This window comes from Fistularia commersonii, chromosome 13 (genome assembly GCF_037954325.1).
Source record: "Fistularia commersonii isolate RoL2024-O1a breed Wild chromosome 13, RoL_Fcom_v1.0, whole genome shotgun sequence".
In the NCBI taxonomy this organism is placed as follows: domain Eukaryota; kingdom Metazoa; phylum Chordata; class Actinopteri; order Syngnathiformes; family Fistulariidae; genus Fistularia; species Fistularia commersonii.
Genome location: NC_141296.1, coordinates 13,154,566 through 13,167,265, shown reverse-complemented (window position 1 = coordinate 13,167,265; position 12,700 = coordinate 13,154,566). Strand labels below are relative to the sequence as shown.

General features: G+C 44.5%; 1 protein-coding gene across 10 annotated transcripts in view; it reads left to right on the top strand.

Annotated features, from left to right (window-relative positions):
• LOC147227945 (LIM and calponin homology domains-containing protein 1-like) overlaps positions 1 to 12,700 on the top strand; it is a 92,833-nt gene that overhangs the window by 50,838 nt on the left and 29,295 nt on the right. For 9 of the 10 annotated variants that reach the window (XM_086158140.1, XM_086158135.1, XM_086158139.1 and 6 more), the window contains 2 exons: positions 2,962 to 3,072; positions 4,001 to 4,199. In XM_086158140.1, coding sequence (XP_086014266.1) covers positions 2,962 to 3,072; positions 4,001 to 4,199 — 310 coding nt within the window. Of the gene's footprint in view, positions 1 to 468; positions 614 to 2,961; positions 3,073 to 4,000; positions 4,200 to 12,700 lie in introns of those variants that run through there. The other variant, XM_086158142.1, reaches the window with a different exon arrangement.

Genomic DNA, 12,700 nt, shown 5'->3' with positions numbered 1-12,700 from the left:
GTTCACCTCGGGCTTTCAACACTTTCTGCTTCATCACTTTTTCTGTCTGTTACTTTAATTTTTTCGTCGCAATAGAGGTTCTAATGCAGCTCGCCGATCTCTTTATAACAATACCGCTTTAACTCCTAGAGCATGCCATCGCAGCCTTGCTCTGCAGTCACTCTGCAAGCTCTCTCTCTCACTCCCTATCTCACACACACACACACACACACACTGGCACACAGCCCCCCCCCCCTCCCTTTGTGGAGCTGCAGAGCTGGCCGCTAGCTCATTTAGCTGACTACAGGGACTCCCGGCAACACATTAGCCAGCATTTGGAGCAAGTGACCTACAAAACTGTCAGGAGCGAGCACGTTAGCCGAGACCCGCTAATATGGATCTGCCCCGCCGACCGAAGACTGCCACTCAGTAGCCCGCTGCCTCCGCTGCGCATCATATATTCAAAGAGGAGGAGGATGCTCTGAGGGGAATTTGCTGGGGGGGTAAAAAAAAGAGGTGTTGTAGAGCAAATAGATGGAAGGCTGACGTAAAACGAGGCCACCGCATGGGCGGGGTTGATGAAATGAACCGACGGCTGGTTCCGAGCTGGGGGAACCACCGGCTGCTTTGATCGGTTCGTAATCGTGACGTGCCGGGATGCATGCATCGGCTCATTTTCCTGTCCGGGTTCACTCGCCCTCCCGTTTCAAGTGTGCGATCACCAGAAGCAAAGACGTGATAGTGTGTTTTTGACAGGTCCCGCCGGGGAAACGACTGCTTGGTAAAGGAGAAAAACCAGTATGATGGTTCACATCAATGCTAGGCCGGTGGTTTATATTCCCGTCAGTCACCCTGAACTGTTTGGATTTGAGTTTCGGTTTATTTTTGTCCCGGTTGTTTGATGCCGCTTTGGCGTCGCATGTTTGAATAATGTGTCACGATATCCCAAAAGCGTCGGGGATCAAAACGGTGGCGTCGAAAGCGATCCGCACAGCCACTTAACCGCTTTTGTCGCTGACCCACTTCTGAGGGGAGTTGGAGCGGTGTCATTCATTCTGGTGTCCTGGTAGTGACATCCCCCTCACACGGTTCAGGATAAAGTACCATAGCAACGAAGGTTTAGGCTCAAAGAAAATTGGACCAAAACTTATGAGAAAACTACCTTTGTTCTCAATTTGCTTTACAAGATGTGATTTTTGGAGCGAATACCCGCAAAAGTCTCTTACTTCCGCTAATTCAGCAGGTTCGTGCAGGTCTGCTCTTCCTTGTTTTCGTCACATGGCCCCTTTCTGAAAGTCCTAATTCAGGAAATGCATCTAAATATTTCGTCACATTCCTGCTAATGTATCTTTGAGATTTTATTTTTTTTTCCTCCCGGCAAATGTAGAAACAGCTGCGAAGGTGTTCAGTGAGGCAACGGGCCCCGTAGGTCTGGCAGCTCCGGAGGAGCGAAATGCAAGGAGTTGGACGCTAACAGGAGCGATTGTCAGAGCGTCGGGTAACAAATGCCTTAACAGTCCCGCGGAGGAATCAGGCTGGTAAAAGCAGTGTAAAAAAAACAACAACTGTAAATTAGGAAATGGTAGTAGTCTGATCACCAGTGCGTGATGTCCGTATCAGACCCATAAGCCAGTTATAACCGCTATCAGGTCGCTGCCACGTTCTCTGGCTAAATTCATTTTTAGAAATGGGACCAAATCAATGAATCAGATTTTCCAGCCGGGCCCGCGGAGGGAATATCAGCTAACTTCTCCCCCCTGCTTGATCCCTGCAGCTATAGATACATAAAAGACAAAAAACATTAGCTTCAACTATTCAAAAGGAAACTTTTATTTTAGCATTTATATGCAAAACAGATGTTCCTCTAAAGACGGTATTCCTTATTATGATTACTCGGTTTAATTCAGTTTATGCTACGCTAGGAAACCTCTTTACACACATGGAGGATTTGGCGTTCGATTTCAAAATAAAAATAAACGATAAAAATAAATTGTACGGATCCTTGCGGCTCAAATGATTCGGGCACCTCCCATTACCCCCGTAGACCCCTTATTCAAGTGTGTTTGAACTGTTAAGTATGACTGAAATAAACACATTAAGCCCGGCTATCAAAGCTGCGGATTGCCCGTCGACATGGATGCAGTAAATATAGCCCCTAACTCTCAAAGGGACGTCATGTAGAAAACCGCTACGATGCAACGTGGCCCCCGATAACCCACCTCACCGACGGCCCGATGTAAATCATCCGCGTATGAAGAGCGCGTCCGCCTGCCGGGCGCGGCAACAATGGACCGCGTCTTGTCGTGTTTGCGCAGGGACGGCACAGCCAACACGTTTAGGCCCCGGCGGGAGGGAGAGCCGTAAAGGCCAGGAAGCCGACCGGGTTCAACTCACACTGAGAAAAGGGAAAGGAGCAGAATGGAAAATGCTTTGACTTATTAGTCGTTGTGAATACTGCCTTTCCTTCAATACAACAGTCGGGCCGTTTGAGGTGACAAGATTTAATTTATAGATATTTATTTTCAAAAGCGAAAAGCTTTTCTTTCTTTCCTACACTACCGCATATCCTGTTTGTCCACTTGTCGCTAATATACCATAGTAGTCTGCAGTTTGGGCAAAAATGGATCAGGTTTCGGCCGGCTGGGTGGAGTTAATGGACAGAAGGTCTCAGTTCACACGATACTAACACGGTGGCTATCTAATTGACCATGAAACATGAAATGAAGAAGTTATTTTTATTAACCCTCATATTATGTTAGGGGTCAATTTGACCCATTTCACCCATTGACCCAATGGGTCAAATTGACCCTTAACATAATATGAGGGTTAACAAGATTACTCCTGGTGACTGAATTAGCAAATGTCTTCGACCCTTTAAAATGTCTCGCTTTACTACATAAACACAACAGAGGACTTACTGTGCTCTTTTGATTATGATGGCATGTTTATGATTTAACCAGATTTCTTTTTTACTGTGTTTAGGTTCTAATCACCATTTACTGGCTAGGTCGTGCTGCCAACGGCTGTACCTCCTACAACGGGCCCACGCTGGACCTGGGGGAGTTTGAAGGCCTCCTATCACAGATGCGAAAGGTTTGATTTTTCATTTATTTATTTATGTATTTTTTTTTTTGGGGTGTAACCAGTCCATCAACATTGTCTTCTAAATTCCTAAGCCTATTAAGTAACCAGACCTGCAATCGGATCGTCCAACCATCTGGAAAAGGATGTCATATTTGCAAATCAACCGATTCTTAGATCGCAGCGTGCTCCGTCGGATTATCAGACTTCATTTTTCTAGCACCAGAGTGTTTGGGGTTTTTTTTTTTGCAATAGAAACTATGAAACACAAACCCTTATAGAAAACAAAGTCGGGTTCATCCAGGGTCGTCGGTTGCATAAAGAACAGGACGTCCAACGCTGGACAGAAAAAGCCTTTCCCGCCGTCCATTAGCAGCACAGACATGCTTCGGTAGTGGATAAATGGGTCAGCAAGGTGAAGAGGGAGCCATTGCCAAACACAAGTTGAGGTAGATTCAAAGACAGTGATGGGTTTTGCTGGTTGCAGTCAAAGGATGACTTGAATATATACTGCTCAAAAAAATGAAGGGAACAGCTGAACAACACAATGTAACTCCAAGTCAATCGCACTTCTGTGAAATCATAGTGTCCACTCAGGAAGCAACACAGATTCATTTTGACTTGTTTTAAGGACATTACATCAAAGTTGGATCAGCCTGGAGTTTGTTTTTACACTTTAATTTTGAGTGTGATTCCTAATCCAGACCTCCATGGGTTGATACAATTGATTTCCATTGATCATTTTTGTGTGATTTTGTTGTCAGCACATTCAACTGTGTAAAGAGCAAAGTATTTCATAAGAATATTTCATTCATTTAGATCTAGGATGTGTTTTTTAAGTGTTCCCTTTATTTTTTTGAGCAGTGTATATATATATATATATATTAGCCATTCATTATGACGTCTCTTGTCTTCCTGGCTGTCCGATTTTAATGTCCAGGAGGCGGAAGAAGCAGAGAGCCCAAAACGCAGCATCCGGGACAGCGGATACATCGATTGCTGGGACTCCGAGCGAAGCGACTCTCTTTCACCGCCACGGCACGGTCGCGAGGACTCCTTCGACAGCCTGGACTCCTTCGGCTCACGCTCGCAACAGACTCCGTCGCCCGACGTCCCGGTGACCCGCAGCAGCAGCGATGGTAGGAAACGTCCTGTGCCGATGATGAGATAATGCTGAGGAAAGTTCATCCACTTGAAAGGAAGGAGGGACAATAATAGCCGCATGTTCTGTGGATGAGATGATACTCAACACTGGTTCTTTTGTCCAGTTTCAATTCGATTATACGGGTAAATTAGATGCATTTCTCTCAGTGCGGAGTCCTGTTGTTATGCCCAGCGCCAGTCCAAAGGCTTTTGGTAAGATTTCACTGCATTGCATTGCATTTTTAGAATTTGTAGAACAGCAGGTTGGAATTCCCAGGGTTCCCACACATTAATGGGAAACCTGGAAAATGATGGACGGAGTTACAAGTCATGAAAACAAATAGGGGTAAAAAAAAAAAAACGCTAAATGTCCTGGAAAAGGTCAATTATTCTTGGAAAAAAAAATTATTTTTCTTCCTCTGCTCTGTGAGATCGACAGGTTCAAAGTGAAGCGCTTGCTTTTCTGTCATCACGGCGTTTTTAATTGTCCATGTTGAGACGCTTCCCCGTTTCTAGTGGGCTCGCCGCCCCATGTGACCCCACCAACCAATCAAATTTGCACGTCTCCTCAGCGCGGTTCTGCTACCCAGCTTTTCCATTTAGCCACTTATCAGACTCTGGTAGGCGCTTCTGACGGAAGCATCCAGACTAGCCACGTCCAGATGAGTGTCTCTAGCATCGCTCCGTGAGTGATACGTTCATTCCTAAGAGATAATATCACAGATTAAAGTTAAAGCTAAATTCCCCACATCAGGGGCAGAATAGGAACAAACAGAAGCATGCTGTGTAAATGTACCACTATAGACAGTAATAAATATTTCAATTTCATGGTGCAAATGTTTCAATATTTTGTCCAGACTTTAATCTCAAAATCTTTGTACTTAAGACCTTCAAACACTTTATAGCCTTGACTTTGACACTTTATAGTTTTATTTGTATTTCTTATTCTCCCCCCTTTTTTTTTACTGTTTATATAATTTCCTACTATTATTTATTATTGATATGTTCTACTTGAAACTCCGGCACACAATGTCCTTCGGGATAAATAAGGTTGTTCTTATTCTTATTCTTATTCTTATAGAAAAGGACACCTCTATGGGGCAGGGTGATGTATCTTGGCAAAGTTAGAACTTATCCGTCGTAGTGTAGGAAGTTAAATTGAACGACATCGATCGACATTAACGCATGTGCTTAGCACTTCTGACTGAGAGATGAGATGAGAGATGAGAACAACTTTATTTATCCCGAAGGAAATTGTTGTGCCAGAGTTTCAAGCAAAAACATAATAGATAATAGTAGGAAGGAGGGAGAATAAGAATGTCTTAAGAAGGTCTTAAGTACAAAGATTTGAAGATTCCCTGCGGCTGAGGGAAGAGGAATTAAATTAAAAAATAGCTGATATTAGCAAGATATAGCTGACTGATAGCAAGAAGGTCCCTGGTTTGATTCTGAGATTTTCTTGCCGGAGTTTGCATGTTTTCCCCGAGTCCCCCGGGTTCTCCGGTTTCCTCCCTCAGTCCAAAAACCTGCAGGAGGTCCCTAAATTGCTGAGATGTGTGAATGAAAAAGTGAATGGTCCATGTTGGAATGGTTGTATTTCTCTATAGCGCGTGAATGAGTGAGCCTTTGTGAGCGACAGCTTGGAGAGCCTCCAGTTTCTCCGCAACTCCGAATGTGACGTAAGCGGTTTGGATGACGAATGAATGATTGAAAGTCCTGGGAAGTCATTTCAAGAAAAAAGTGGCAAAGAGAGGGAACCCTGATTCAGTTTGAGTGGAAATTTGTCCGCTTTTGTTATAATGAGATGAGACGAGATGAGAACAACTTTATTTATCCCGAAGGAAATTGTTGTGCCAGAGTTTCAAGCAAAAACATAACAATAATAGATAATAGTAGGAAGGAGGGTTATATTGAAGGTATTATCTCAGGGCAGGTGCATAAATGAAACAGCCTTTGTTTTCCCAATATCTGCTCAGGAGCGTGTCATGTTCTTGTGTTAAAAGACGCCCGAGTGCACTTCTTTGTTCGAGAGTGTGTGTGTGTGTGCGTTCCCATCTGCCTGACATCACTGTCACTGTCAAAAAGGGTGTTTGTCTAACAATAACAAATGCAGTCACATCTCAGTAACGTAAACAGGCGGTGATGGCTCCCCACGAGGCCAGAATGTGAACAGGTAGCTGTTTCACGAGTTGATATCTGGTATCTTTAGCTGTTCTTTTTTTTTGTTTTTTTTTTTTGTTCTGGGATCAACATAAGACAAGGAGCCCCTTTATCCTCAAGAGTCACCCCTCCTCTTCAGATGACAACACTTGGTAAATGTCCCTACGAACTCTCTGACTGTAAGTTATGAAAAATCGCGCCAATCTTGACAAGCTATCTGACCCTCTGCAACCATCTCTTCCTCCCATTCAAGTAAGCCTGCGAATGATAAAACACGCCGACGAGCTCATCCTGCCTGCCGTGGCCCCCTGAAGGACACGCACGGAAGATTAAATTAAGATTTACGCTCTCTTAGAGATAACGCTTCCCCCACGGGTCCTTCTGTTTGATGCGGTCACGCTATCCATTTCCTGAGCAGATCAATCCTAAATGTCTTTGCTTAAAATGCAGTCGTTGTGTTTGTGTGTGTTTCACAAACATGGCGGTGTGTATTGTAGCGTAGCGGTCGCCGTGTTTTCGGGGTTTTGCTCAAGACAATAAGAATTGATAATGTTTGCAGGGAGGTAGATTTTCACTCTGTTTTGTCTTTTTTGGGTGGCCATGTGACTGCATTATTTTCTGAATTTCCAAGAGGCTGATATAATGGCGCACAGCAAGGAGATCCCCGGTTCGATTTCGACGGGGGGCTTTTTTTGTGTCGCGTTTGCATGTTCTCCCCATGTCTGCGTTCTCTGGTTCCCTCCAAAAACATGCAGAAGTTTCACCAGAAGCCCCTAAATGGCCCAGACGTGTGAATGAGAGTGTGAATGATTGTTTGTTTTTTCCCCCCGTCACCCGGACTGAAGGATAAACAATATAGATAATGAATGGATGAATTGTGATTAGTTTTTTGGGTCAAAAACTGCTACTATAGCAACAACTGCTGCGATTTTAGCCCAAACTTACCATTGAGGTTTGTTACTCCAACCGAGCCAAAAACACAAAGGGAACGAAATTACCTGTATGTACTGAAAATGCGTGTGTGTGTGTGTGTGTGGTTGTGTGTGTTGTGTATGGGTAGGCTGATCAGTCTAATGTACTTGTGTTAACATCTCCGGTGCAGTTTTAGTGGATTCCTCCGTCACCATGCTTGTCAAGGCCTGTGTTTTGATAAAACCTCTGACGCCTTTCACTCGAGACCTCCGTCTTCGCCGCTGACATCCGTGCAAGAATCAATTCCACTCCCCCGTGTCAGGGGTTTTGTCACCCAGCTGTTTCTCTTAAAGCGAGATGAGTGACGGCCCCAGGCAGAGACAAGAGGAAGACCTGTTTATTTTCACGATTGTGGCTTTTTGACACCGTCGGAGATGACGCGACGACAAGAAACTGACAAGTTTTCCGTCCCAGAGCAAAAGAAACATCTCATCGTCATCATAGTAGATCTGATTTAGATATCTGGCAGTTGGAAAGGTTTAGAACGGTTCCCTTTAGACACATTTGATCATTGTACTTTTGTAAATTCATGTGTGTGAGTGTGTGTGTGTGACTATGAGTCTGTTTTGTCAGTTGTCATGAAAACAGGGTTCATGCTCTGTGAACCTGATGGGTATTCAGCCAACTTTCCATGGTGTGCAAGTGCAACAGTGACACTCAGGTATTTCCTGCCTCCGATTCCAGCGGCCTCTCAGCGACTGATCTGAAATTAACCCGTTGCGACTGAAGTGAAGTCACTCCGCGCCTGTGAACACCATCAAGAACCACGGACGCTAAATTGGAACGTATAAAGAATACAGGTGGAGAGGAAGAAATTCCAGATGAATTATATATTTAGATTTAAATACCTACTCTCAGTTAGCACGTTGGTATTATAATTATATGATCAAGGATGGTTGCTGTGTTCAAGACTCGCTTCCACATCCTGAAGTTTCTTTTACGACCGCAAACTGCCGCAACCGTGTTGCATATATTGGCTTGATAAAGCTGCGCTCTGTGCCTGAGGGGACAAAAAGGTTGTCGATAGCGACCCCGGTGTTTTGGATTTGACCCTGAAATTTTTTTTTAATGACCGCCCGTAACCTTTTATGGGCTGCCGTCTCGAGACGGCATCGCGTACATGTGGAAAAACCCTGAGAAAAGCCTGGCTTCCTGTCATACCTTGTTTTTGTTTTGAGGGAAGTGCAAAGGGAAGCCTCTGTCTCCCAAAGCTATGCTTAAAAGTCAAAATAAAACGTCACCCCGCCGAAGTTTAATCAAAATGTTTCCCTGCCTGTACGAACCACTTTACGGTTACGGTTGCTTTTGACAACAGCCATTATTACGTGTCATAACAGGATCGCCTCCGTGCTAACTGTTAAAAATGATAGCAGCTGTGTTATATTTGATTTGTCACCAGCCCCTGGCCTGTCAAACGTGAGGGCCGAAGTAATTGTTATTAATTTCCTGTGACGAACCGGTGGTATAAAAATGGCTCCCGTCCTTCCTGTGCTTTTGCACGATGTGTTAAAAATCAAATGACATAGCTGTTATCACATTAATTGTTACTGTGACACTCGAACTATTGCCTTCCAGTTCACCGTCCAGTTCAGCAGGGAGCAGCACCATAAAAGATCTATTTTAGGAAACAAGAAAATTCTCAAGACTTACAATCTGATCCTTGTTCAAGAATGAAAGAGTGAGACTGGACTAGAACCTCATGTCAACATTGTTGCCTTTTGCACTTTAGGAACTTTTTTAAGTTCCTTAAACCTTTTCAGGAAATAGGCTCCATGCATAAGAAAAGCAAAGGATCCAGCTACCATGGACCTGAGTTCCCTAGGGTCACCCGAGCTGCTCCAAGTCAAGGTCTTTTTACGGTTCAGTCGGAACCCGTATGACTCGGGTGCTTGGTGATCGATAGAGTTCGACCGCACCCATTCGCTTCCTGCAGACTATGGAGCGCTATTTTTAAAAACGATTGTGGTCACTGGTCAGCTGTTTTCGTGCGGCAAAATGGACAAAACCAGCCGGACATCGGCCAACGTAGAAGTCCAAGCTCTTCTGGTCTGCGATGCTCCGGAGGGACACTCCTGCCGGGACTTTGCCCTCCATGTTGTCCGCTTCGTCTTCCTCTTCTTCTCTGTGGTTTGTTTTTCAGTGTGGCGCCGCAGACACCTGCAAAAACTGGTTCCTACCGTGGTCCCTTATTGCCTGTGATAACGGAAAAACTAAACGGTTTTAGTTGAGGAGGGTAGTTTGTGAAACCATTTGAACTGTACACTTCTTAGAAATTTTCAAAAATGGCCAATGTCACATGAGTTAAGTGGCATTGTGGAACAACACTATCATTCTGAGGACATAAACAAGGGAAGTTTGCCCAGCTAAACATATGTACGTTATTTAACAGTGCAACAAACAGCTTAAATGATAACAGGTGCGCTGCAGGCAGAACTAACTTTAAGTTAGCAGCAACTAAAAAAGGCATGTTACTAAATCGCCCCTCCATCAGCTCGCCCGCGGATGGGACCAGTAATTCCGAGTTATCTCCTTCCACCTCCCAGTATCTGTGCCAAAGCTTCTTTTGTGCATCGATACTGGAGATTTGACAATGGAGTTGGAGCTCAGAGACCCCGTTTGTTTGTGTGTATGCATGTATGTGTGTGTGTGTGTGTGTGTGTGTGGGGGGGGGGGGGGGGGGGGGGGGGGGCGACGAGTCAAGCGTTTCTGCACGATACTCCAAATTATACCTACCTTGATACACGTCTTCTGTAGGGTGGTTTGTACGTCATGTATGTCTTACCTCTTTGCTGTTGGATTGTATGTAACTTCAGGACTTGATCCGCCCCGGTTCCTCACTCCACCTTAGCCGGTGTGTCTATTATTATTTTCTTCTTCTTTGTTTTACACAATATCACGATATCGGAGCACAGCCAGTTGACGGAGACAACGGCGATCGGCCATTATCAGCCGATCGGCACAGAAATAGCCATTCAACAACAGTCAGGTTTCCTCGGTCCGGGCCTTCAGATAAAGCCCTTTCACTATTCGCCTCTGCAGGGTGACTTCGCCCCGTCAGAGAATTAAGGGACGAGGAGAAGAGTTTAATGACACCAAGCAGAGAAATCCAATACCAGAAATGCTGCTTTTCTCCAGGCAGTATTTGGAAGGCGGGTACGGTATCGATAAACGGGACTCTTTGTGCTCCTGTTGTGTCCACGGTACAAACCTCTCTGTGTTTTTCAATAACCCGCTGCTAGCTCAAGACAGTCTGAAAGACTAAACTGAGTGATGTCATTGAGATTGTTTTCATTTTTCAAACGAGACATTCCCCAACACAATAGGCTCTCTGAAATATCTCATGCGCCGCTCCCCGGGTACTTAGGCGCAACTCTGGTGCCTGATGCCATTGTTTCTTAAAATACAATATAATAGCCACATTAATATTCTCAGAATACCACTTTGTCCTTCAAGATTTCCAAAGGTTAACGCAAGCTAATCCTTTACGAGCTAAGAGAAATCACTGAAAACGTTTTAGTTTTGAACTGAGCATAACCGCAGCTCAAATATTTACCTTGAGAAAAGAAACCACAGGTTGTCGTGCGACTCTGGGCTGATATGTGCCGCCCTTTCTCGTCGGAAAGAGCCGCTCCCATTTGTCGAAAAAAAAAAAAAAAAAAAAGAAGGAAAATCTTGTTTTTCTGTCGCAGGAATAGGTTTCCCATCCCTCCAGACGGTTGAAAGCAACGCACGACTGGACTCTGCAGCCTTTTCGAGTCTGCAAGTCTAACATCAAGCTGATGGTTGCTGATTTCGGAGAGGCCTCCGGTACAGGGTGGCAACCACCCGCCGATAATGCTCCCTCAGTGTTACCACATGTGCAGAGAGAGAAGGTCGGCCAATCAGAGTGGATGTTGTTCCTCGGAGATGGATAGTCATGTTTCCAATTGACAGGGTATGCGCCGGAATCGCACGTATCTCAAGAACTCTCCCGGGCCTTGATCCGCCGGTCTTTCGGATCTCGCCAAAACTCGGGAAAAGCATTTCTGACAGAAGAGGAGGTTTCTTTTTCGGAGATCAGAGCGATCGGACGATAGACGATATACTTCAGATCTGGTCGATGCCCGAAGTTTAGACCTTGGAGACGTAAGCGGAGGGTCGGGAAAGGTCATAGACGTAGTGCTCCGGCGTTCAGAAAGACGGGGAATTCCAGTAGTGCATGTGGTGAACATCTTGGAGAGGAATTTTCAAAGGCCTTGAGTAAAGCTAGAGCGCAGGTATATATTACATGCCGTTTGTACGTATTGAATGCGAGCTGTAATTTGTGAGAAATGCTTAACTGAAGACAGAGGACCAACGGTTTAGTTACATCATCAGAGCTGTAAAGACGGCGCGTTAGTCTAGGGCTCAAAGTCGCGACGCAACGTCTCGCAAAAGTGTTTAACATGTTGAATGGGGAAAGTCCTTGAGCGATTCGCTACTGCAAATCCAGGTGTTGCCCCCGATATTTTAAGAGCTAATAAGGTGTTGAAATGTCTGATTCGGACGCCGGGTCTTTATTTGAGCAGCTTCTTCTTTCAACTCGAGTTACCGTGGAGATCATTCATGTCCTCCGCTGTGTTTTAAAGAAAAAAACGGGCCAGTCACTGTTTGGTTTACCGGCCAAAGATAGAATCCGAGAGGTTTCACGCTTTTATTTTCTTAGATTAAGAAAGGCTTACCGTGACTGAGTGGTTGTCATTTTATCCTGGCAAGAAGCTTTGCGGTTCTCTTCAAGTACCCGACCTGTTTTGTGTTTTTTCTCTCCATGTTCTCCTGCCTGGGTTCTCCAGGTTCTCCGTCCAAAAACAGTCATCAGGTTTATTGAAGTCCAAATTGTCTGCAAGCTGATCAGCTGATCATTGGACAGCTGATCAGTGCAGATTAAACCCAGCCTTTCACTCCATCTTTTTTTTTCTGGGATCCTTCTTCACTCTCGAGGAGGAAACTTTCCATTTCTCTCAAGAACCACTGCCTTTGCTATTTCATGTTACTTTTTCTTAATTTATTTCTTTCATAATGTAGTCAGGCACTGCTGCCACATTATTGAACTATTACACGCTGCATTTCCGAGTCACTTTATTCTGTTTATTCCCTGATATTCTCAAGATTAGTGTTTTAAAGCTGGTAGTTTGCGATCATCCCTCATTTATTCTTGGCGCCCTCAACAATATGATAACATTCATCTTCATGAGTAATGTTTTAGTATTTAGGAATCCCATTATTGAGTATTTTCGGTGAATTCATAAAATCTCTATTAAGCAGTCATTCAGTTTGCTCTACAACATATGCTTGGATTTTATGTATTTATTTTAAATCCAATCCAATCCATCTAGAACAGGGGTGT